Source organism: Bos grunniens, chromosome 4, assembly GCF_055505025.1.
Source record: "Bos grunniens cultivar Pamir isolate PY7600 chromosome 4, Bosgru_T2T1.0, whole genome shotgun sequence".
NCBI classification, from domain to species: Eukaryota; Metazoa; Chordata; class Mammalia; order Artiodactyla; family Bovidae; genus Bos; species Bos grunniens.
Window position 1 is genome coordinate 96,729,534 of NC_141168.1, and position 27,778 is coordinate 96,757,311.

Genomic DNA, 27,778 nt, shown 5'->3' on the forward strand with positions numbered 1-27,778 from the left:
TAATGCATGCTCTATAGATGTGTATTAGTGTGTTGATCCTGGAACTTCCAACTCTGCCATGCAATAAGTAACTCTTAGTTTTATGTTTTATATAAAAAGAACATAAACAATATTATGGGCTTCTCTGGTGGCTCAGTGGTAAAGTATCTGCCTGCAGTATAGGAGCTGCAGGAGACATGGGTTCGATTCCTGGGTCAGAAAGATCTCCTGGAGAAGGAAATGGCAACCCACTCCTGTATTCTTGCCTGGAGAATCCCATGGACAGGGGAGCCTGGTGGGCTACAGTCTACAGGATCACAAAGAGTCAGACACAACTGAGTGACGGAGCAGCAGCAAACAATAGTATACTTGATTTCATCTGACGTATTTTTAATCCAATGTACAATTTGACCAAATTTATATTGTTAGACTAACTTTTTACAATTATAAAATTTTATATTTTATTTCATCTTATTCCTATTTATATGTAATACATATAGAATTTCAGTCAGAAGGTTTGGCTTATTCCTTTACCATAAAAAATATAATTGTTATGGTATGAAAATCAAGACTGCTGGAATTTAGTATTACTCACAAGTAGATCTGTACATTTGTGGCTACACTTGAAAAAAAGAAATGAAAAGGAAAGGAAAAGAATAAGAGAAAAAGAAATCCGTTAAAATCATAGCCATGGAGAAAGTTTAGTTTTTTAACTCCCCTTTAAAATTTCCCTATGAGAACAGGCAACCCCTTCATGGACTTGAACAGAGATGAGGTTTGAGCACAAAGCCATGAATTCTCTGATTGCTATTTGGCCTGAAGGTTTGCTGGAAGCATCACTGGCCTAGTTAGACTGTTTTCCAGCTTCTAAATGTACTAGAGCATGATTGTATTATGTGTTGACCCTGATTTATGTTGAAAACCCAGAAACATTTTTTCCAGAAGAACTGCTTTGTGTATGTGTGAGTCTTTGAGGCCTGGCCCCGTCTGAGAGTTGACTGGCTCACCTCCGTGTACTGTTCATTTATTCAGATGGTTGGACTCGAAAGGAGGAATCTTTAAATATCCAGTGGTATTTTAGTGGAATAAATACTGTGAAGCAGATATGGGTTGTTTAAAATGTATCACTATGATGTAATATGTCAATGCCCAATTATACATTTGCATGCACCTTGAAAAAAATCCCGTCTCCAGAGAAAAACTGATTGTCATAAGACTGTGTTTCAATTAAACCCACATCCCAAGCATTCTGAGTTCCAAATTCCTGAAACCCTCAAGTTAATGTGTTCCATGTTGTGGGGTTAATTTACATAAAGTTCTGGAGCTCCTGCTGCACTGTTTTAAATCTTGGTAGCCTTGATAGTCTCCACAGTTCTATACACAAATATTATAAGCTAGTTTTCACAGAGACGAGTTATGATTATCGGCAGGAATTAGTTTCATACCGTGATCTCTTACCATATTGTACCGGAACATTACCCAGGCCCCCTTATTTCTGAACTTCATTTTGCAGTCCCTATAAAACACATCTGTTCCACTGTGTGTTTTGAAAATTAAATGTACTAATATCATTCTGACTGACCCGGCCACCAAACTCATGTGGGAGAAATCCAGTCCGCAACCCAAGCTGTGTTGAGACTTCAGGTCCTGTGGGAGCTTGTAGCTCAACGTCACCACAGCAAAGAAAAAAAGAAAGAGCAAAAGGGAAAAAGAAAGCAAAGTAACATTTCTGAATATATGTGTTTTCTACTGATAACAACATAGAACAATTCAGTCAATTATAATGCACTTCTGTCCATATTCATCCTGGTGCAGTTTTCAAGGGTCATGAGAAGTCATCTCATCATGAGCTTCTGTAAAGTTTATCTGTATAATTCCAGCTTTATAACAAGGGAAATCCCTATGCTAAGTACTCTGTGATAGACTGGTTTAATGTAGAAGATCATAACTAGGTAAAGAAAAAGATAATATTCCATCCTAAAATTAGTTAACTCATAACAGAGAGTGGATACATGTCACACTGTGACAGAATTTGAATTGGATTTATTCATGTGAACATTTGAAATAAAGCTTCTGCCTGCATAGGCCTTAAATGATCACTGCTGTCAAAGCTGCAGGTAGAAACAGCAATGAACGCTAAAAGCTGCGGGCAGTTAAAGTGTTCATTGCTCAGTCATGTACAAATCCCTGTGACTGTAGCCCACCAGCCTCCTCTGTCCATGGGATACTCCAGGCAAGAATACCGGGGTGGGTTTCCATTCCCTTCTCCAGGCGAGCTTCCTGACCCAGGGATCACACCCAGGTCTCTTGCACTGCAGGCAGATTCTTTACTATCTGAGCCAGCAGTTAAAATATCATTTTAAAACAAAATTTTTTATGGCAAAGAAGTCAAGCTAAATATTCCCCTGCATATCAAGGTAAAGATGAGTAACATCATATGTGCGTGTGTGCTGCTCTCAGAATTTGGAATTCAGTGCTGAATCCTAGATGAACTCCAATATATTTGTTTGACCCTCACAAAAGTAAACACATTCATGTAACATGTATTACTAGAGTAGTAGAGATTCAGTGTTAAAAAGGAATAAACTTTACACATAACCAGAAACAGTTTAGAGCTTATTATCCATTTCCTTTTTCCTTCCATCCCTCTTGTCCTTTCTTTTCTTTTCTTTTTTCTGACTAAGTTTTCCACTTAATCAAAAGGCAAGATTGGTTTAAATGATCAGACATTTACATATTTTCCTTTGATTACTCTCTTCAGTAGCACAAGGGTTCTCAAACTTGAGTGTGTGAAGGAATTACCATAAAGGGTTTGTTTACATAAAACCATGTATATTATACTCTATGGGTAATTTAAGGGAATTTCTAGGGTAATTTTAAACTCTGTACAACTTTTGTTGCACGTGCTAACTTCAGAAGCTAACCAAAGAGGTTCTACTTGCCTTTACTTATTTATGAAAATTATTAACACATTTCCCCAGAATCCAGAAAATATACCTTTTGGCATAATTATAAACACATTTATAGCTACAAAGATTCTTTCTGAAAACTCATCCTGTACTAGAGTATATTTATTCCTTTATTCAATATCTTATATTGGTTATAAATTTCCCCCAGAATTTTTATAATATTGGTGATTTTTTTTCTTTTCTTTTTTATTGGAGGATAATTGCTTTACAATATTGTGTTGATCTCTGCCATACATCAACATGAATTAGGCACAGGTACACATATGTCTCCTCCCTCCTGAACCTTCCCACCCCATCCTACCCCTCTAGGTTGTCAGAGCACTGGGTTCAGTTCCCTGGGTCACACAGCAAATTTCCACTTGCTATCTATTTCACATATAATAATGTATATGGTTCCATGCTACTCTCTCAATTTGTCCCACTCTCTCCTTCTCCTTCCACAAATCTGTTCTCTATGTCTGTTTCTCCATTGCTGCCCTGCAGATATGTTCAACAGTACCATCCTTCTCGATTCCATATGCATGTGTTAATATACAATATTTGTCTTTCTGACTTACTTCACTCTTTATAATAAACTCTAGGTTCATCCACCTCATTAGGACTGACTTAAATGTGTTCTTTCTGAGATTCCATTGTATATGTGTACCACAATTTCTGTATCCATTCATCAGTTTTAACGAATTCAAGTAATAATCTCTCTTCCCCTATCCCTTCTCATCTTTCTTTCTCACTGGAGAAACAATTGACCCTGAATTATGGACTAGGTTAAAACTAAAAGTTTTGAAAGCTTCATTTAGTAACTTCACCATTAATGGTGAAACTTTATTTCTTCCCCCACCTCAGCTTTCCTGAAATATGATTGTTATTTCTTGGACTATACACACAAACAGGCAAAGTATTTTACCTCTGAAATTACTGTTGTCCTTAAAACTCATCATTTACCAATAGCTTTCAAAGTTGTCCGTTACTTGTTTTTATTTCAGTATATGCCTCTGCAAATTTTTCTAAGAATCACTGCTGCGGCCACTTCTCTGTACCTTTTTGATGATATCCGCTAAGTTATTTTTTCAAAGATGAATATAGCAGGTCTTAACTTTCTAAATTTCAGGCAACAGAGTGCCAGAAAGTCAGCTTATATCCAGGAAGAAGCTTAGGGATCTTGATATTTAGAAATGCACGATTTGGGAATCATGTTTCCCATTCTTTGCCAGTCTATTCACATATTCCACATGTGTAAAGAATGATTTTTTTTAAGTTTTTTTTTTCCCCCCCTGTCATTTCTGCTGTTATTTCAATTACCTTACTGTGGCAGTAAATTAGGGCAAGATGAAGAAATATTGTGTTCTTTTTATTATAAATTTAAATATTTGGGGGAACTATTCTGGAAACTTTCTACCATTATAATATTGTCTTGGTTAATTCTATTATTTTTCAGGTAATAGAACTAAGAATAGACTTTAGAGATTTTCTATTTTTACTCTGTCTTGAACAGAAAAAGAAACTAAAGAAACAGATATCCTGAGAAAATAAAATGACTCAACCATTTTATGACAGAAAGGACAAGAACCCAAGTTTCAGTGCTCTCAAAAACCTTTGTTTTTCCCAGGGCATCAAACTTTGCTACTTTGAAGACTCTTTATCCTTATGATAGAGTTTTCTAAGGTGAATGGATAAGAAGATCCACTGGAATGAAAGAAGTAAAAATTATAATTTATAGTTTTATCTTTTCTTTGAAAAGAAATTTTGTTTTTATATGTCTTAGAATACACAGATAATGATTTAAGTAAAAAATTATAAAGATAAATATAATGAGGGGGAATAACCGTTATGCTGTATTTTCAAACAAACTTTCGAAAACATTAATCCGCCTGCACTGCAGGAGATACAGGTCAGTCCCTGGGTCAGGAAGACCCCCTGGAGGAGGAAACAGTAACCACCTCTTGCCTGGAATATTCCATGGACAGAAGAGCCTTGCCAGGGTGTCGCAAAGAGTCAGACATGGCTGAGCAGCAGCAGAAACATCAATAGTGACAATAACAAATCAATAACATCAACTAAACTATTGACATTTGTTGAAGCATTTGCACATATGAAACATTGTAATAATGTTATATTAACTGTGGAAAATTCTGAAAAAGATGGGAATACCAGACCACCTGACCTGCCTCTTGAGAAACCTATATGCAGGTCAGGAAGCAACAGTTAGAACTGGTCATGGAACAACAGACTGGTTCCAAATAGGAAAAGGAGTACGTCAACTTATATGCAGAGTACATCATGAGAAACGCTGGGCAGGAAGAAGCACAAGCTGGAATCAAGATTGCCAGGAGAAATATCAATAACCTCAGATATCAAGATGACACCACCCTTATAGCAGAAAGTGAAGAACTAAAGAGCCTTTTGATGAAAGAGAAAGAGGAGAGTGAAAAGGTTGGCTTAAAGTTCAACATTCAGAAAAAGAAGATCATGGTATCTGGTCCCATCACTTCATGGGAAATAGATGGGGAAACAGTGGAAACAGTGTCAGACTTTATTTTTTGAGCTCCAGAATCACTGCAGATGGTGACTGCAGCCATGAAATTAAAAGACACTTACTCCTTGGAAGGAAAGTTATGACCAACCTAGATAGCATATTCAAAAGTAGAGACATTACTTTGCCAAGAAAGGTCTGTCTACTCAAGACTATGGTTTTTCCAGTGGTCATATATGGATGTGAGAGTTGGACTGTGAAGAAAGCTGAGCACCGAAGAATTGATGCTTTTGAACTGTGGTGTTGAAGAAGACTCTTGAGAGTCCCTTGGACTGCAAGGAGATCCAACCAGTCCATTCTAAAGGAGATCAGCCCTGGGTCTTCTTTGGAAGGAATGATGCTAAAACTGAAACTCTAGTACTTTGGCCACCTCATGCAAAGAGTTCACTCATTGGAAAAGACTCTGATGCTGGGAGGGATTGGGGGCAGGAGGAGAAGGGGACAACAGAGGATGAAATGGCTGGATGGCATCACCGACTCGATGGATGTGAGTTTGAGTGAACTCCGGGAGTTTGTGATGGACAGGGAGGCCTGGCGTGCTGCGATTCATGGGGTCGCAGAGTCGGACACGACTGAGCGACTGGACTGAACTGAACTGAACATTAATTTAATTACTCCAGTAACTGAAAGATTATCCACACTCTTCAGGTGAAGCTACTTAGGCATACCAGCATTAAAAACTTGTACAGTGAGTGAGTTAACATAACTCTGTGATTGACCTTGCTTTAGTAAATCATTTTTATTTTATATTTAACTTCATTATTGTGAAGAAAATTTGACCTGAAGATTTATAAACAACATCAGATCAGATCAGTCGCTCAGTCATGTCCAACTCTTTGTGACCCCATGAATCGCAGCATGCCAGGACTCCCTGTCCATCACCAACTCCCAGAGTTCACTCAGACTCACATCCATCGAGTCGGTGATGCCATCCAGCCATCTCATCCTCTGTCGTCCCCTTCTCCTCCTGCCCCCAATCCCTCCCAGCATCAGAGTCTTTTCCAATGAGTCAACTCTTCACATGAGGTGGCCAAAGTACTGCAGTTTCTGCTTTAGCATCATTCCCTCCAAAGAAATCCCAGGGCTGATCTCCTTCAGAATGGACTGGTTGGATCTCCTTGCAGTCCAAGGGACTCGCAAGAGTCTTCTCCAACACCACCCTTCAAAAGCATCAATTCTTCGGCGCTCAGCCTTCTTCACAGTCCAACTCTCATATCCATACATGACCACAGGAAAAATCATAGCCTTGACTAGACGAACCTTTGTTGGCAAAGTAATGTCTCTGCTTTTGAATATGCTATCTAGGTTGGTCATAACTTTCCTTCCAAGGAGGAAGCGTCTTTTAATTTCATGGCTGCAGTCACCATCTGTAGTGATTTTGGAGCCCTGAAAAATAAAGTCTGACACTGTTTCCACTGTTTCCCCATCTATTTCCCATGCAGTGATGGGACCAGATGCCGTGATCTTCGTTTTCTGAATGTTGAGCTTTAAGCCAACTTTTTCACTCTCCACTTTCACTTTCATCGAGAGGCTTTTGAGTTCCTCTTCACTTTCTGCCATAAGGGTGGTGTCATCTGCATATCTGAGGTTATTGATATTTCTCCTGGCAATCTTGATTCCAGCTTGTGTTTCTTCCAGTCCAGCGTTTCTCATGATGTACTCTGCATAGAAGTTAAATAAACAGGGTGACAATATACAGCCTTGACGAACTCCTTTTCCTATTTGGAACCAGTCTGTTGTTCCATGTCCAGTTCTAACTGTTGCTTCCTGACCTGCATACAAATTTCTCAAGAGGCAGATCAGGTGGTCTGGTATTCCCATCTCTTGAAGAATTTTCCACAGTTTATTGTGATCCACACAGTCAAAGGCTTTGGCATAGTCAATAAAGCAGAAATAGATGTTTTTCTGGAACTCTCTTGCTTTTTCTATGATCCAGCGGATGTTAGCAATTTGATCTCTGATATGCATATATACACACACACACAAACACATCATATATATATATATATATATATATGCTCAGCCAGTCAATTGTGTCCAACTCTTTGTGACCCTACAGACTGTAGTACCAGGCTCCTCTGTCCATGGGATTATCCATGCAAGAACACTGGAGTGGGTTAACATTTTCTCCTCCAGGGATATGGACATATATATATACACATATATACACCAGTCTTTTATAAGTATGTTCATGAAAAACTATGAAGTTCTAAGTTGAATGAATTCAGGGACTATACTGCTCACCAGTGAGTTCTGTCAGCAGTGATATGCCTGGCATAAAACAAGAGTGTGATAAATATTCATGAACTGTATGGTACCCAATCGGGACAGATTCAATGTAATTTTTTTATATGGACATTCACTTTTGAACTAGGACTCATGCTATTATTTTTTATGGATGCCACACCTAGCACTAAATAAATAATCTTTGAACATTTCTCAAAAATAAGTATTTTAAGAAATACCACCATTATGGAATTAGTTATTTATTGTGGAATTTTTAGAAAAACATTTTCCATTATATTACCCATAATCCCTCTGGGTAGCATCTCTATAAAAAGCCAACTATTTTAACACAGTTTTAGCTATGCAAAGGAAATTTAATGTAACATGAGAGATCAAAACAGTAGTTTGGCAGTAGGTGTGGAATGGAGGATTGTTAAAAGTTATTATCTTTTCCATACTTTTAAATAAAGAATTAAGGACACTTTAAGACATTAAAAGATGTAGTTCAGAAGGTTGGCGTTATGAAAATTCATCAGGAACATAGAACTTCCATGCTCTTACAGGATGAGAAACATAATGGAAATACTCCAGACAATGATCAATCTATATTGTACTTACCCACTGAAATCCTACTCTACTTGCAGTTATTATATGCAAGTTTTAAAAGCATCATTTTAACTATGACCATCAATGACACAGAGCTGGCATTTATAAAATCTGTAATGTTCCAAATTCTGCCTATTATTTATATCTCCTTATCTTTCCCTCAGTTTTCACTTTTAATTTATTGAATCTTTTTAGCACAAAAGTTAACATACTTTAGTCATCTTGTATCTTTATATAGCTTTAAATTTTAGAGAAAATGAGTCAGTATTCACCATAATCTTATGAAAAGTAGGGACACTATTCTTCCCATTTTATAGAGGCAGAAACTGAAATTCTAAGTAATCTCTGGGGTAAAATAATTTGTGTTGAGACAACCCAATCTTCTTATTCTTTTTCCAGAGTTCCGGTTTGACTAAGGTCACTTTTGTCCCAAGTTAATTCCAATGTGTATGTGGTTTATCACTCTTAGCCTCCACTCATTCATACCTGATATTCAGATTTCCTGTCAGTAGCTTTGTTTTGGGGTTTGCAATTGATCACTCTGTCCAAAACTTTTTTCTAGAACAATTTGAAAAACATTCCCTCTGTTGTTTTTATTCTGTATCATTTGTTCTATGAAAGAGTCCAATTTAAAATACATATCAAAGAATATGTAGTACATCTTGGAGGTAAGAAAATTATGGCTAGAACAATAGATATATTGAAGAGAATGGGCCTAGCCAAACATTCATTTTTGTGACTTAATGAGGTAAGAATAAATGAGTAATGTATAAGGTAAAAAAGTTTAATGCAATTCTGTTCTTTGGAACAGGGATATCACTTTTTTGTACAGGAAATTGAGCAGTCATGTAGAAATATAGATTACTGAAACTCCAATTCACTTCTTACATTGTTCATATAGATTCTTGATCTAATATTTCAAATATAGAAAACAATTAAAAAATAATAAGCCTGTATATGTGAACTATAGGCATGAGTGAGTTATTTAAACCTTTCAGTTTTCAACTGTCAAATCCAAGAAGTAGATTTATATTTATACTTTTTAAGCCAGAAAAATTCATCTTAATTAAAATGTAAATCAACATCTTCTCTTGGTCTTTGGACCTGATAGTAAAATAAAGAGAACCCTATGTGATAATGCAACATCTGATTGTTTTTTGCCCAGGATTGTGGGAAAAACTAAGAAATCAAGTGAATTGAGTGCACATTTTGACCTTGCTGTTTCATAAAGAAACGTTGACCAACCCCGTAATGTGGAAATTTCACATCCTTCCAATTCTCTCTGTATAATTTGAACTGTTTCCCAGCAGCTCATGTTATCATGTTTCCTCTAATAATCCTTGCTTTCATAATTAAAGCCATTATTAGTATTATCCTTATCATCAGCATTGCTGTTGTCATTATCACTATTTGGAGCAGAGAAGATGTAGGGTTTTTGTACAGGCGCACACCATTTTTATTATAGCTTAAAAGCTAGAAAATATGCTCTTTGAATGCTTGTAGTGTTTATGTAATCAGTCCCTACATTGCCAAGGCTTATTGAAAACAGCTGGGTGCCTGCTGCCTGCCTCACCCTTTGTTGGAACTGTTGCCAGAACAGGTAGTCAGAAATGGAAAGTAAGGAAAAATTCAGGCATCTGGGTGTCTCTCAGGAAAGCAGCTGTGGCTTCCTTAGGAAGCAGTCATTGTTTCCCATCAGCCAAGACTCTGTATCCCCTTGGGTCCAGTTTCGGCATGGCTGGACTAGGAGGATGCGGTTTACGACTTAGGACTTACGCGAGAAAGCATTTGGGCAGTCCCATCTCTGGCAGAACATTGAGAGAAACTCCCCCAAGCTGCAAGCCATATGTGAGCTGTTGGCCTTCTATTTAGCCTACTCTGGGAAGTTCCCATTTACTGGGGCTCTAATCGTTCCTTTGACACAAGCAAAAACAATACAAAAGGATCTTTGCAAAACATATCCTTCCAAGATATACTGTCCTGTTTTTAAAACCAGACATCACTATTATTTCTGTAAACATGGCATTTCCCACCAACCCCCCACCCCCCTACAAATGAACTCATTTCTTTAAGAGACTTGTTTGGTTTCCTAGATAGAAGGCAAGTACAAAGAACTTTTTTTTTTTTTTAACAGTAGGGTCAAAGTCCTGGATGAGCAGTGTTGAATGATATTCTGCAGGCATAAATATATTCTCTTCCAGATACAAATTTTTGTACATCAAGTTTTAAAAGTTATTTCTGTGTTGATTTATGTCAGACATATGCCAGGAGCACTGCTATGTAGGATACACTGAGAATCAGTGTGCTATTGTGGTAGGGTTATATGTCAGGGAATTCTCATTTACCAGGAAAATGGCATTTTGATGGATTAGGACTGTATGATTTTCTTGATAATTTTTGTTGAAGCAAAGCTCTGATTTTGACATGTAAGTGCTTTTCATTTTAGTAGTCAGAAAAGGCACTAGAAAGATGTGGTACTTTGAATTTTAGATTAAATATCATGTTTTTTTAGCATTATGGAGAGTCCTGTTAGGACACTTAAGGACCATGATTAATCCAGCAACATTTTATTCAAGAATCTTCAGTTTCAAAACCTACTGGGTATGAGGCAAACAAGTTTATGCCAATGTGAGGGATATTTGGGAAAACTAAATAAAATTTTATTTCTAGTTATAACTAGACTTATTTGCAGAAATATAAAAGTAAAAGTTATAATAGTAAGTAATTTTTAAATTCATTGGATTATACTTTTTAAAAAAGTGAAGTCAGTGCACATTACAAGGAGTCAGGTTATTTTTAATAGTTTACCCATTGCTAATTTTAATACATAAAAATGTCTCAGCACAGAGTTAAACTAGGTAATGTTGGGAGCGATTGGGGGCAGGAGGAGAAGGGGACAACAGAGGATGAGATGGCTGGATGGCATCACTGACTCAATGGACGTGAGTCTGAGTGAACTCCGGGAGTTGGTGATGGACAGGGAGGCCTGGCGTGCTGCGATTCATGGGGTCGCAAAGAGTCGAACACGACTGAGCGACTGATCTGATCTGATCTGATCTGAATGTTCATTGAGTTCCTTTATATTTCCTACTCTTGTTTTATTCTCAACTTTATAGAAACCAAAGCAGACTATCCTTAACATTTTTTATTGTCCTGATTTTTTCCCTTCTCACATTCATAAAGAAATTTTTTAAATGTGTAGCTCCATAATAAGTGTAAGAGGAAGGCTATGAGTGTAAAAAGACTGTATCCACAAAATGTATCTTTCCTAAGATGTTTTCCCAAAAGAATGGTCATCGTTCATCTGAATAATCATTCTCACATGTGATATCTGTTCTGTTATTAATTTGACCTTATTACAATTCTGTCTTCATGTCTCCATATTGTTTACTGTAGTTCAAGAAAACTTTCTAAAATTTCATCATTATCATTAAGAAATTGGACAATTAGAAAAATATAAAGTGAGGCTCTGTTTTGACAAGGCAAGCATTCTGATCATACTTTGAGTATAAGTCATGTCTTATCAACTTTGGTTGTCTAATTTTCCTCTGTGTGTTACTTCTGGTAGGTTGGGTATTTCTTTGTACCTGTCCTTTTGAAAAACTTCAACAACAAAACTAATCTGGAAAAAACTGAGAAGAAGGAAGCCTGGATATTGAGAGTATATGTATTAAAATATTTAGAAAATTTAGAGAAAATATTTAGGAAATCAGTGTAAATTGAAGATGCATCATTGCATATAAGGAAAGATAAGAATGTAGTAAATAATCAAGGAAAGTGAAAGTGTTAGTCATTCAGTCATATCCAACTCTTTGTGACCCCATGGACAGGCAGCTGGCCAGGCTCCTCTGTCCATGGAATTCTCAAAGCCAGAATACTGGAGTGGGTAGCTATTCACTTCTCCAGGGGATCTTCCTGACCCAGGGATCAAACCTGGATCTCCTGCATTGTAGGCCGATTCTTTACCATATGAGCCACCAGGGACTTAAACGTCCATGTTACCAGATGGCTGGACTCATAGAGAATGGTTGGTAATACTGGAAATATTTAAAATAATATATCTATAAAGATACTTTATTCATAACTTTGAATTCAGAAAGGAAAGAGTCCACAGATGTTTTTGAGAAATGTAGCATCTATTTTCACTTTATGCTAATTGTGGTTTATTCAGCTTCCACCAGATGGTTTTGTATACACGGTAGCTAGTTCATGCCAACTGTCTTCCAGTATATTCTCTGAATTGTAGGTAGGTTTTGGAGAACACTTGATGAAAGTGAAAGAGGAGAGTGAAAAAGTTGGCTTAAAGCTCAACATTCAGAAAACGAAGATCATGGCATCTGATCCCATCACTTCATGGGAAATAGATGGGGAAACAGTGGAAACAGTGTCAGACTTTCTTCTTCTGGGCTCCAAAATCACTGCAGATGGTGATTGCAGCCATGAAATTAAAAGACGTTTACTCCTTGGAAGGAAAGTTATGACCAACCTAGATAGCATATTCAAAAGCAGAGATATTACTTTGCCAACAAAGGTCCGTCTAGTCAAGGCTATGGTTTTTCCTGTGGTCATGTATGGATGTGAGAGTTGGACTGTGAAGAAGGCTGAGCGCTGAAGAATTAATGCTTTTGAACTGTGGTGTTGGAGAAGACTCTTGAGAGTCCCTTGGACTGCAAGGAGATCCAACCAGTCCATCCTAAAGGAGACCAGTCCTGCATGTTCATTGGAAGGACTGATGCTGAGGCTGAAACTCCAGTACTTTGGCCACCTCATGCGAAGAGTTGACTCATTGGAAAAGACCCTGATGCTGGGAGGGATTGGGGGTAGGCGGAGAAGGGGACGACAGAGGATGAGATGGCTGGATGGCATCACCGACTCAATGCACATGAGTTTGAGTGAACTCTGGGAGTTGCTGATGGACAGGGAGGCCTGGTGTGCAGCGATTCATGGGGTTGCAAAGAGTCGGACACCACTGAGTGACTAAACTGAACTGAAGTACTGAACTAAAGTGATCTCTAATCTTTTTACTAATATTATGGCTTTCAAATGTCACTGTGATATCTCCAAGGTGGTCTGAGTAAACAATAGGATATTCTATAGGAGTACTGCTGAAAAGTAAAAACATGTTCTTGAGCAATTTAGATTTAAGATGTGAATAAATTATTGTACGCAATAGGAGTTAGTTATCTCTGGGGAACTGAAAAAATGGTTGTAATAAAGATTCTGCCTTTGCTGTCTAAATTAACTTAGTACTTTTTTTGTCCTGGATCTTTGCCCCGCACTGAGTAGAAAAATAATAAAATACCTGATTTTTCTGGTTTTGGAGTTCAGCTGAATTATTTTAAAACTTTGTTTATTTTGTGTTTTCTTTTTAAAAACACGATTGTGGTATGTTTATTGTATTCTCTTGTTTAAACATTAATTTCAGAAAATAGTAATGATTGAGGAAAACATATATTCTTTTCAAATAAGCCACTGTTAGTACATGGGCATTCACAAGAACTTTCTTTTCATATTGTTCTTCCTTAATTAATAACATTAATATATACTTTTAAGCAAATGTAAAATCATACTGTTTGATTTAGTGTCTAAATAGTAATGAATCTTTATAAGACTTTCTATTAAACATAGCTGTGATTATACTTTCCCTTACATAGAGTACAGAAATAAAAACAGAGAACACAAGACTTCCAAGTAAAAGGTGCAGTGTCTAGAAATATTTCTCTTGAGACTTTTGTTTGTCTACATATGACTCAGTAGTTTGTTCATACATAGGATATACTGGAAGTAAAATCAATAGTTCTCAACTTATTTTGAGTTGGAATTTGTCAAATTGTGTTCTTGCAAAATTCTAGGGAAAAAAAAAATATTGTTATCTAATATATTTTAGGGCTTTGCAGGCAGCTCAGTAGTAAAGAATATGCCTGCTAAACAGGAGACTAGGGTTTGATCCCTGGGTCAGGAAGATCCCCTGGAGAAGGAAATGGCAACCTACTCCAGTATTCTTGCCTGGGAAATCCCATGGACAGAGGAGCCTGGCAGGCTACATCCATGGGGTGGCAAAGAGTCATATACAACTTAGTGACTAACCAACAACAACAATATTCAAATGTTTTCATTTCAGAAGGACCTTCAATACATGTGGCTTCACTTTATATTCTAGTTCTGTTTCTGTTTATTTATTCTCTTGCATTAATAGGAAATAGAGATATTTTTTATCCATTCAGGTCTGATTTTAAATTCCTATCTATATAGTAGATAGTAGTCATCTTTAAAAAATATATATTGTTCAAAAGTATACTTAACAAAGAATTGGTTTTATTTTTCTTCAAATAATTCAGTAAAACTTCTGTATATTTAATGTGTTTCCCTTAAAAAAAAATTGCTGCTGTTGTGGTTGTTACCCTTGTGTTAAATAGCCAGTTAACTTGTATCTTATGGACTTCACCAATATCAGAGAAAGAATTTTTAAATAAAAATATACTCTTCACTCTATAGGTAGGGTGTGATTTGTTAGTGATACTAAATAGGCACATTCATTCCAGAAGAATTTTAGGAAAGCAACACAGAAGTCTAAATTTGGCTGAAAATGTACACAGTGAAGTACAGTCATACTTTGGAGATATTACAGATTTGGTTCCAGAACACCATAGTAAAGGAATACTGCACTAAATGAGTTACACAATTTTTTTGGTTTCCCACTGCAGATAAATTATGTTTACCCTATAGTCTCTTAAGTGTATAATCCAATCATGTCTTTAACGACTTTATATCAGATCAGATCAGATCAGTCGCTCAGTCCTGTCCAACTCATTGCGGGCCCATGAATCGCAGCACACCAGGCCTCCCTGTCCATCACCAACTCCCGGAGTTCACTCAAACTCACGTCCATCAAGTCAGTGATGCCATCCAGCCATCTCACCCTCTGTTGTCCCCTTCTCCTCCTGCCCACAATCCCTCCCAGCATCAGAGTCTTTTCCAATGAGTCAACTCTTCACATGAGGTGGCCAAAGTACTGGAGTTTCAGCCTCAGCATCATTCCCTCCGAAGAAATCCCAGGGCTGATCTCCTTCAGAATGGACTGGTTGGATCTCCTTGCAGTCCAAGGGACTCTCAAGAGTATTCTCCAACACCACAGTTCAAAAGCATCAATTCTTCAGCGCTCAGCCTTCTTCACAGTCCAACTCTCACATCCATACATGACCACTGGAAAAACCATAGCCTTGACTAGACAGACCTTTGTTGGCAAAGTAATGTCTCTGCTTTTCAATAGGCTATCTAGGTTGGTCATAACTTTTCTTCCAAGGAGTAAGCGTCTTTTAATTTCATGGCTGCAGTCACCATCTGCAGTGATTTTGGAGCCCAGAAAAAGAAAGTCTGACACTGTTTCCACTGTTTCCCCATCTATTTCCCATGAAGTGGTGGGACCGGATGCCATGATCTTCGTTTTCTGAATGTTGAGCTTTAAGCCAACTTTTTCACTCTCCACTTTCACTTTCATCAGGAGGCTTTTGAGTTCTTCTTCACTTTCTGCCATAAGGGTGGTGTCATCTGCATATCTGAGGTTATTGATATTTCTCCCTGCAATCTTGATTCCAGCTTGTGTTTCTTCCAGTCCAGCATTTCTCATGATGTACTCTGCATATAAGTTAAATAAACAGGGTGACAATATACAGCCTTGACGAACGCCTTTTCCTATTTGGAACCAGTCTGTTGTTCCATGTCCAGTTCTAACTGTTGCTTCCTGACCTGCATACAAATTTCTCAAGAGGCAGATCAGGTGGTCTGGTATTCCCATCTCTTTCAGAATTGTCCACAGTTTATTGTGATCCACACAGTCAAAGGCTTTTACATACCTTAATTAAAAATGCTTTATTGCTAAAAATGCTAACCATAACCTAAACCTTTAGTGAGTTATAGGAGTACCATCAAAGACCACAGATCACTGTAACAAATACAATAATAATGAGTGTGAAATTTGTGAGAATTACCAAAATGTGATACAGAGATAGGAAGTGAACAATTGTTGTTGGAAAAAAATAACACCTATAAACTTGCTCCATGCAGATATGACACAGATTATACCATATAGATTTCAGACCATACTACAAGGCTACAGTCATCAAAGCAGTATGGTACTCGCACAAAAACAGACATATAGATTAATGAGTTAGTCTAGATCCATTAATTATATATGGCCAAACATATATGACCCAAGCAGACATGTAGATTAATGGAACAAGATAGAAAACCCATAAATAAACCCAGGCACTTCTGGTCAATTAATCTATGACAAAGGAAGCAAGAATATACAATGGAGAAAAGACTGTCTCTTCAAAAAGTGGTGCTGGGAAAACTGGGCAGCTACTTGTAAGATAACAAAATTAGAACATACTTTTACACCCTCTATAAAAATAAACTAAAAATGGATTAAAGACATACATGTAAGACTGGATACTGTAAAACTCCTAGAGAAAACATAGGCAGTACACTCTTTGACATAAATTGCAGGAGTATTTTTGGGAGGATCCATCCCCTAGAGTAATAGAAACAAAAACAAAAGTAAACAAATGGGACCTAATTAAACTTAAAGCTTTTGCACAGCAAATTTAGTCTATAAACAAAATGAAAAGATGGCATATGGAGTGGGAGGAAAATATTTACAAACAATGCTACTGATAAGGGATTAATTTCAAAAAATACACAAACAGCTCATATAGCTTAATACCAAAAAACAAAAAAAAAAACCCAAACAAAAATGGACAGAAGGCCTAAACAGACATTTTTCCAAAGAATGCAAACTGATAGAATGCAAAATGAAAAGATGCTCAACATATCTAATTATTAGAAAAATACAAATCAAAATGAAAATGAGGTATCACTTTACACCAGTGAGAATGGCTATCATTAAAATATCTACAAATAATAGATGTTGGAGAGGGTGTGGATAAAAAGAAACCCTTCTTCACTGCTGGGTTTCCCTGGTGGCTCAGACAGTAAAGAATCTGCCTGGGTTTGATTCCTGGATTGGGAAGATTTCCTGGAGAAGGGAATGCAACCCACTGCAGTATTCTTGCCTAGAGAATTCCATGGGCAGAGGAGACTGGTAAGCTACAGTCATGGGATTGCAAAGCATTGGAAATGACTGAGCAACTAACAATTTCCTTTTATACACAGTTGGTGAGAAGGTAAATTGGTGCAGCCACTATGAAGAACAGTATGGAGGTACCTTTATAAAACTAAAAATAGTATTACCATATGATCCTGCAGTCCCACTCTTTGTATATATCTAGAGAAAACCATCTGAGAAGGAAATGGCACCCCACTCCAGTACTCTTGCTTTGAAAATCCCATGGACGGAGGAGCCTGTTAGGCTGCAGTCCATGGGGTTGCTAAGAATCGGACACGACTGAGGGACTTCACTTCCACTTTTCACTTTCATGCATTGGAGAAGAAAATGGCAACCCACTCCAGTGTTCTTGCCTGGAGAATCCCAGGGACGGGGGAGCCTGGTGGGCTGCCGTCTATGGGGTCACACAGAGTCAGACACGGCTGAAGTGACTTAGCATAGCATAGCATACAGAAAACCATAATTCAAAAAGATACTTACATGCCAATTTTCAGGAGCACTGTTTACAGTAGCCAAGATACAGAAGCAACCTAAATTTCCATTGACAGCTTGATGGATAAGGAAGATGAGGTACATATATACAATAGAATATTGTTGTTGTTCAGTCGCCCAGTTGTGTCCAACTCTTTGTGACTCCATGGACTGCGGCAAGCCAGGCCTCCCTGGCCCTCACCATCTGCAAAAATTTGCTCAAGTTCATGTCCATTGCATCGGTGATGGCATCCAGCCATCCCATCTGCTGACACCTCTTCTCCTGTGTTCAATCTTTCCCAGCATCAGGGACCTTTCCAGTGAGTCAGCTGTTCGTATCAGATGACCAAAGTACTGGAGCTTCAGCTTCATCATCAGTCCTTCCAATGAATATTCAGGGTTGATTTCCCTTAAGATTGACTAGTTTGATCTCCTTGCTGTCCAAGGGGCTTGGAAGTCTTCTCCAGTACCACAGTTTGAAGGCAATAGAATATTACTCTGCCATAAAAAAGTGAAATCATACTATTTGCTGCAACATAGATGAACCTAAAGATTACCTTATTAAAGGAAGTAAGACAAATATTTTATGATATCACTTATATGTGGAATCTAAAAATAAAACACAAATGAACTTATTTATGAAACAGAAATCGACTCACAGACATAGAAAACAAATGTATGGTTACCAAAGAGGATAGAGGGGGAGGGATGAGAGATAAATTAGGAGTTTAAGATTAACATATACACACTACTGAATATAAAATCGATAACCAACAATGACCAACTGTATAGCACAGGGAACTATACTCAGTATCTTGTAATAACCTATAATGGAAAAGAATCTGAAAAAGAAGATATATATATATATATATGTATGTATGTATAACTGAATCACTTTGCTGTATACCTGAAATTAGCACAACATTGTAAATTAACTGTATTTCAATTTTTAAAAGTTTAAAAACATTAGATGCCAGATTTGCTCCATTTTTAATAAGGTCTCTATCTAACAGGGAGGAGCAGCACAATGACATGTCAGTTCCCACTGACATTTTATTATAGATTAATGGCTCAGATTAGCCACCTGCCAGATGATGAACTTTGGGGAAAGGGGTGGAGAAAACGTGGAGAGCATCTGTACAGGCCAAAGTTCAAGCATCAGAGTCCAGGGCTCTGGGAAGTCAAGGAAATAGCCTGAAGACAAGGGCCACTAATGATGTGTTACATGGGGAGGGCTTGACACCAAGAGTGAACTTCCTCTGTTTCATATTTTGAATCCAGCTGTTAAAATCATGGGACTTGCCCAGACCTAGAGTAAAATAAGTGTTCATTGAGTTTGTTTATGTATCCGGAAACATCATATCTAGAGATTAAGGAAGAATATTGTAAAAAAAAAAAAGTGCTATGGTTGCCATTTACTCTTACACTAGCCTAAGTAGTGGTTCTCTTGCCTTCATTGTACAAATAGTTGATTGAGAAATATTTTAATGAATATTTAATCTTGAATGACACATTTAACCTGATCAAATATGGAGAACTAAAAGGAACAGCCTAATACAAAAATTGAGAGAAAGGTTGGATGAGGGAAAATTTTAAATGAAATGACTGTAGTAATCAAGTGATCATACTGAGTCCATGTTAAGTAATTTTCCATGTTAAAATTATATATGAAATACATGTTTATATCTATTATATATATAAACACACTGAAAAATATAAAAGCAAATCAGTGTTTTCTTCCTTAACTATTTTCTAATAAAACAGGGTGTCTAGTTCAGTCATGAATATTTTGAGAAGGACCTATTCATTGTGTTTACTTTCTATGATCGTGTGCCAATTTGGATTTCATTATATATTTTAAAAAATCCACTTTGTGCTTAAAATATTGATTGTGAAAAGGTCTTAGCAATCTAGTAGTTACTGGCAAAAAATATAGGTGATTACTAAAAGAGAAAATGAATTCATTATTGATGTACACATTCACTGAACTAATTTTCCAGGATGTGTAGTTTGATTTTCTGGAGGTCATTAAGTAAACAAAAACATCACAACAGTTCTGATATTTAATATTTCATGATTAATATTCTGATATTTAATATTTACTCCTTGGTAAAACACATAAACGATGAGTTCCCATTGCTCACCAACAAACTGTTTGCTAATTCTCCCAAGTTTGCCATGAAAATAAAACATTATAATCTACTAAAGGCCAAGCCTAAGCAAGGGTCTCATTGCACATTAATCGTGAATGTGAATCTGATCCCTTTTCTTCATTAGCTTTTCTTCTCCATCTACTTGGAGGGGTAACACATAGGGGCCTGAAAAAAAATAGGAAACCAAAAACAGAAAACAAAACCACAAACTGTGCAACATTGCATTTTTTGGTAAGAAGCTCAATTGTGTCCGACTCTTTGTGACCACTTGGACTGTAGCCTGCTAAGCTCCTCTGTCCATGGAATTCTCCAGACAAAAATACTGGAGTGGGTTGGCATTCTCTTCTCCAGGAGATCTTCCCAACCCAGGGATCGAACCCAGGTCTCCCTCATTACAAGCAGATTCTTTACCATCTGAGTCGCCAGGAAAGCCCTAAAAGCAGTTTGGTTAATTGGAAAAGACAAGATCCCTGTGTTTCAGTTAGGAACAGCTCCTTAAGAAAGTAGTACTGGAATTATAGTAGAAAGATACAGTTGAGAAGTAGTGAATTAACAGCAAAAGCATGTACTAAATTATAATCTTTTTCATTCTCTTGTTAGATCAGAAGTTCTTAATATTTCAGAGACCCAAGATGAAAGTACAGATCATCTAGTAGGTAGAGAGTAAGGACCAGAAGAATTATGACAGACTCACAAAATTGTACATACGGTTTTACAGATTTCACTGAAATCATACTCCCTAGACTTCAACCAATGAAATAATCCATGTGACCCTACGCATTAGTTTCAAAACCAATAAAAACTTTTACTGCCAAATATATTTCAGATCCCAGTGCTTTGCACAGCACAAGTTGCTCAATTAATATTATGGACCTAAATTAAACTATTTACACTGATATCATAGATTTATCACCTCTGTTCCACTTGAAAACTGTCTTCTCAGCTATCCCTCTGTCACCACTAACCCATATTCATATATAAATGTAATTCACTGTGCAGTCTACTACCTTTCACAAATACTTCCTTTTCTTGATATTACTTTGCTTGGTACCACCATGAGAAATCCCATGAGGTCATTTTACTTGAATCACAGTCAAAAGAAACAAAATCAAAACCAGCCTTTAAATAAACTGCATTTGATTTCTGAGGCAACTCCAGAATGTTAATGTTATTCTTAACTCCTGCCTCAATATAACTTTTTATTTTATTCTTGCTACTTTTTTTTATACTGTTGATGTTATAGGCTGGAAGTAATACATGGATTTGAATAAAACTATCACATTAGTTAATGAAGGATAATGGTTCTGTAGAAAAAGAAGGTTCATGTGAAACTGAACAACCTATAATCTAATTATCCATCTAATCTAAATATCCAGGTTTAAGAAGGTCTTGTTGTTATTTTCATATCCAGGCTTTAATAGCAAAATCACAGGAGTTCAAGGTATTTTCTGTGACTGCATGACTGGCCTCAGCCAACAGCTTTGGCTTCATTTTAGTCTGTCACCGCAAAACATTCCCCATGCCTTCATCTTTTTACTTAAACATGTTTCTTTGTATGCATTTTACTGGATCTTTCAGTAATAGTGATCTTTCGGGGAAGAGGCACATGGTCCTATTTTAATCTTTTGAAGAAGTTTGCACAATAAAAGAAAATATTGAGAAACTTTCACAGCTATCCACATGTCCCCAGCTGTTTGAGCATTTTTCATCGTCACTCTAATAACACCTAAAATGGGGATCATGAAAGTAAAATCATATAGCTTAATTTAATGCATAGATAAAGGGAAAGGTTGACTTTGGAAACCTCCTAGGTGTACGACTATGACTAGTGCCTAGATGTTACCTCAACAAGAGTCAAAGAGGTGTGTGTTTGGGTCACTATGGCATTTAGATAACACACAGTGAGGAATTCTGCAACCTGTGAACTCTTACTGAGGATGGCTGAATTATTCGTGTTAGGACTATAAGAACTCAACAGTTTTATTTGGCTAAATTTTGATGATTTATTGGGAATATGTGGTGTCACTTGAAAGCAAAAGGAATAAACTCAGTGAACTCTTATGGCTGCTTATCATGATTCAGCAGTTTCTTAAATTTTAAAGAGAATTTTGCAGTTACAGTTTTATATCTGGTAAGGCGGATTCATTTTGATATTTGGCAAAACTAATACAATTATGTAAAGTTTAAAAATAAAATAAAATTAGGAAAAAAAAAAAAAAACACTTACTCCTTGGCAGGAAAGTTATGACCAACCTAGACAGCATAATAAAAAGCAGAGACATTACTGTGTCAGCAAAGGTCCATTTAGTCAAAGCTATGGTTTTTTCCAGTAGTCATATATGGATAAGAGAGTTGGACTATAAAGCAAGCCGAGTGCCTAAGAATTGATGCTTTTGAACTGTGATGTTGGAGAAGACTCTTGAGAGTCCCTAGGACTACAAGGATATCCAATCAGTCCATCCTAAAGGGAATCAGTCCTGAACATTCATTGGAAGGACTGATGTTGAAGCTGAAACTCCAATACTTTGGCCACCTGATGTGAAGAGCTGACTCATATGAAAAGACCTTGATGCTGGGAAAGATTGAAGGCAGGAGAAGGGGACAACAGAGGATGAGATGGTTGGACGGCATCACTGATTCAATGGGCAAGAGTTTGAGTAAACTCTGGGAGTTGGTGATGGACAGGGAGGCCTGGCATGCTGGAGTCCATGGGGTCGCAAAGAGTCAGACCCGACTGAGTGACTGAACTGAACTGAACTGAACTGAAAGGTTAACCCTGTTGCTACTTGATGAAAGAGAAAAGTATTGAAATAAAATTATCTATAGGAGTAAAAAAAAAAAAAAAAAACAAGATCAAGAGACTAAGAAGTTAAGTCAGCAGTCTTTAAAATCTAATTCATATTGGGTGAAGTTCATGATATGCTAGGTCACATTGCCTCAGAGAGGAATGATTCCTTAATAACATTTTTATTTCTCCTTTTCCAAAGGCTTCTTAAACTATATAAATAATGAGGTTGTTTAGTAGAATACAAACAACATGCAGTATGTTGCATGTTGCAAATGCCAGAAGACATCTTCCAAGTGCCAGAAGGCAGTTCTGTTTCATTCACTAATTTTATAGCCTCATCCCTAGAAATGACCCAGTTCTGTGACGGTATTTTTTTTAAGCCGCAGAAACAGAGCTCTTTAATCCTACTCTTCATATAATGTGTTTTAAGCTGGATTGGCTAAATTCTATTACTGAAAAACTGCTAGGTTAAATTTGAATATTTTGATTGCTTAAAATACATTTATTCACTTTCCCCTAGAAAAGTATTTCTAACTCAGTTGAACTGAAGTGTTGAATCCATTTTAATTGTTCTTCCTCTCTGTGTTTTATTTCTTCAGATATTTTTTTCCATCTGCATTGCTTTCTGGGGAGTAAGGAGTGTGAAGCAACTTGTCTCAGACCCTTGGAGATAACTTACGTTTGTACACAATTCTCTTGTTTTAATCATTTGTCCACAATTGTAATATGTTACAACTCTCTATGGAAATATAATTATCTTATATAATGATTGTGTGAACAGTTTTTCTAATGAAAGGTAGATAACATCTATGTACTCTTGCTTCCTTTTCACATTTATCATTCTCTATTAAAATTAAAGTCAGCTGCAGTTACTTTATTCCTAGGGTGGAAAGAAAATGATGTCAAATAGAATGATATTATGTACACTGGTAACATCTAAGCCGATGAGTATGAGAAGTAATAAAACTTCAAAACAGCTGAAAGAATGAAGATTTTATTTTCATTGGTTTGACAATTTTTCACTTGCTGTCTGCTAAAATTGTGCTTGGAAACGTATTTGTTGTCATAAAAATGTATTACATGAGTTGTCTGCCTAAGGCTAGGTTTACCTTTGAAAGCCATATAACGTAAGGAGTAACGTTACACAAAATGACATCACTAAAATGAAAATGAGCAGGATTTGTCAGAATTCATTTATTCAACAGATTATTTGTGATGCCTATGTCTAATATGTTTGGTCAATTTATTCTGTCAAATTGAGACAGAGTGTGGAGTATTTCTGCATTATTTTTAATTGTCTCACAATCATGTTAATAATACTCTCTAAATAAAATTACCCCAGGTATTCTGTGTACATTTTTCATGGGAATTGTAAAAATCTGCCATGTATTTCTTTAGGTTGGAGCTGACAAACAGGAAATAGTTCAAACTTTCCCTCTTCTAGTATTTCTTAGATTTTTTTGCTGTTATTGTTTAATCTTTTTTTATATTGAAGGATAATTTCTTTACAAAGTTGTATTGGTTCTGCTGTGAAGGTGAAGTTGCTCTGTCGTGTCTCACTCTTTGAGACCCCATGGACTGTAGCCTACCAGGCTTCTCCGTCCATGGGATTCTCCAGGCAAGAGTACTGGAGTTGGGTTACCATTTCCTTCTCCAGAGGATCTTCCTGACCTGGGGATCGACCTGGGTCTCCCGCATTGGAGTCAGATGCTTTAACCTCTGAGCCACCAGGGAAGCCCTGTACAGCAATGCAAAACAGCTGTAAGTATGTGTGTACCACCTCTCTCTTGAAACTCCCTCCCACATTCCTCATCTCACCCCTTTAGGTCCTTACAGATCACCAGGCTGGGCCCCTTGTGTTAAACAGCAGCCTCCCACCAGCTGTCTGTTTTACACATGGTGGTGTATATATGTCGATGAGGCTCGTTCTATTCATCCCACCCTCTCCTTCTCCTACTGTGTCCACAAGTCCATTCTCTACGTCTGACTCTCTATTCCTGCCCTGCAAAACATATTCATCAGTACCGTTTTTCTGATTCCATATATATGCATTAATATATGATGTTTGTTTTTCTCTTTATGACTTATTTCACTCTGTATAACAGGCTCTAGTTCATCCAACTCAGCTCAACTGACTCACATTCATTCCTTTGTATGGCTGAGTAATATTCCATTGTATAAATATACCACAACTTCTTTATCCATTCATCTGTCAGTAGACATCTACTTTGCTTCCATGTCCTGACTATTGTGAATAGTGCTTCTATGAATATTGGAGTACATGTGTCTTTTTGAATTATGGTTTTTTTCAGGGTTCATGCACAGTAGTGGGATTGCTGGGTCATACAGTAATTTTATTCCTAGTATTTAAAGGAATTTCATACCACTCTCCATATTGGCTGTAATGCTGTAAATTCCCACCGACAATGTAAGAGAGTTCCCTTTTCTCTGCATCCTCTCCAGCATTTATTTTTATAGATTTTTTTGATGATGATCATTTTGACTGATGTGAGGTGATACCTCATTATAGTCTTGGCTTGCATTTCTCTGATAATAAGCAGTATTGAGAATCTTTTCTTGTGTTCGTTGGCCATCTGTATGTCTTCTCTGGGCTTCCCTGGTGGCTCAGTGGTAAAGAATCTGCCTGCCAATGCAGGAGATGGGGGTTCAATCCCTTGGTCATGAAGATCCCCTGGAGAAGAAAATGGCAACCCACTCCAGTATTCTTGCCTGGGAAATCCCATGTGCAGAGTAGCCTGGCAGCTACAGTCCATGAGGTCAGAAAAGAGTTGGACATGACTTAGAGACCAAATAACAACAATGTCTTCTTTGGAGAAATGTCTATTCAGGTCTTCTGCCCATTTATTTCTTAAAGTCACAGTTTAAGTTACCAAACCTATCAGCACGAAAACAGTTAATACTATTCTTCACTGAGCTTTGCCTCTGCTCTTTGCTGGTTTAAAGAGACTGATCAGTTGGCTGACTTATTTTTAATATATGGTTTTTAAGTTTTGAATAGAGAAAAGTTGTGGAAGTAGTAAAAAGGATCGAACTGCAGGTGTCTGTGCGTATTCATAAAGCACATTTTTTTTAAAACTGGACAAACAGAAGAAGGTTAAATTTTGCATGATGGAAAAATTAACAAATTATATCTCAAGCGTCAGAAGTAGGGATTTGGCTTTGTTTCATTCATTGTTTTTTTACTTCTTAATTTAACACAGAGTTAGAGCAAATACTTGAACCCATAACAAATATTAGGCTCTATCCTTTTCCCTTACCAACAATTCTTACTGAAATTTGTGTATTTAGAATCCAATTAAATCAAGGAGTCATCTGCTGGCTCAAAACTGCTAATTTCATAGCACAAAAACTCTGAATACCCATATTCTACACCCTAAATATCCTTCAGTCTATAGGTTACAGCCTTCAAGAACAGCAAAGAAAAGAGAGCTTTCACAAATCATTAAGTAGGTTTTTAATGTGGTAGGACAGTTTACTGGTTTCCCCATGAATCATGTATAAATATGTATATATACCTGAATATATATGAGTTTATAGGAGTGGTCTAGAATATATATATATAAAGAGTAGTTAATAGAAATAAAGAATTCAAAACTGATAAAAGTTATTTTTATGGTGAAGTTTAGTTTTCTTTGAGTGAACTCAAATTTATCCATTTTCTTTTCTTAGTTATTCTCACTATGATTAAAAATGACTTTTCTTAAAGATGCAAACATTTTCAAGCTAGGAGTTTTCAGCCTTTGAAAGTGGAAGCCATTCCCAGACAGGTAGTGTTCCCAAGGCCCAAGGCCTGTTAATTTCCACCTTGTTAATTTTCCAGTCTAGTTTTCTCTTGTTGAGCACTAGTATATGACAGATCATATAATTATTATTAATAAAATAAATTAATCTTGAGTGATGCCATGTAATTTAAGCTTACTCTTGACTAGAAGAGGAGAAGGCAATGGCAACCCACTCCAGTACTCTTGCCTGGAAAATCCCATGGACGGAGGAGTCTGGTAGGCTACAGTCCATGGGGTCGCTAAGAGTCAGACATGACTGAGCGACTTCACTTTCACTTTTCACTTCCATGCACTGGAGAAGGAAATGGCAACCCACTCCAGTGTTCTTGCCTGGAGAATCCCAGGGGCGGCGGAGCCTGGTGGACTGCCGTCTATGGGGTCGCACAGGGTCGGACACGACTGAAGCGACTTAGCAGCAGCAGCAGCAGCTTGACTAGAAGCACTTTACCTCTCTCTCTTCTTTCTTTCAAGAGAAAAGCACTAAAAATAGGACTCACCAATTACTCAGCACTTGTACTGGAGAAATGCCAACTGACTGTGAAATAATTATGAGTATTCTCAGGTTTGCTAATCTACTGAAAGGAAGAGGTAGAGAGAAGAAAGATACACTGGTTTATTGAGTAATACTCAATTTTTTTTTTTTTTACTCTCTATTGTCCTGGTAATTAAGTGCCGTTGAAACTATTTTAAAGAAGAGAATTCTAAGGCTGAGGATAGGCTCAGGCCTATCATGCTTAATCAATAGTAAGAAGAAAATTTAAAACCTCTGAATTCTGACATAGAAGGCCATGTTTCACCATTATATGATGTCATATCCCCAAGGTAAACCTTTGGAATACAGTATCAGGAGTTTAAGTTCAGAAAATTTCTCATTCAATTTGATGCTCCAAGAACAAAGTTCAGAAAATAAGCCGTTTAGTTACAGGACAAATTAGTTGACTAGATGAATGAGAACAGAACATATAATCTGAGAGCAATAAGACCCCAGGGTTTTTTGTAATAGGATTGCCATATGTCTAAAAGAAATTCATTCCTATTCTTGATTTGATAAAACTGCCCATTACTCTAACTCTATTTGTTGTGTCACTTACTTTCCCTTCATCTTGTGCTTTCTAACTATTTTGGT

At 37.0% G+C, this 27,778-nt stretch overlaps 1 protein-coding gene across 4 annotated transcripts in view; it reads left to right on the forward strand.

The window, feature by feature from the left end:
- Positions 1 to 24,194, forward strand: part of AGMO (alkylglycerol monooxygenase) — a 438,246-nt gene extending 414,052 nt beyond the window's left edge. For all 4 annotated transcript variants that reach the window (XM_086397592.1, XM_086397590.1, XM_086397591.1 and 1 more), the window contains one exon: positions 23,449 to 24,194. In XM_086397592.1, the coding sequence (XP_086253718.1) occupies positions 23,449 to 23,523 (75 nt within the window). In that variant the 3' untranslated portion in view covers positions 23,524 to 24,194. The remainder of the gene's footprint in view (positions 1 to 23,448) is intronic.
- The last annotated feature ends 3,584 nt before the right edge of the window (positions 24,195 to 27,778 follow it).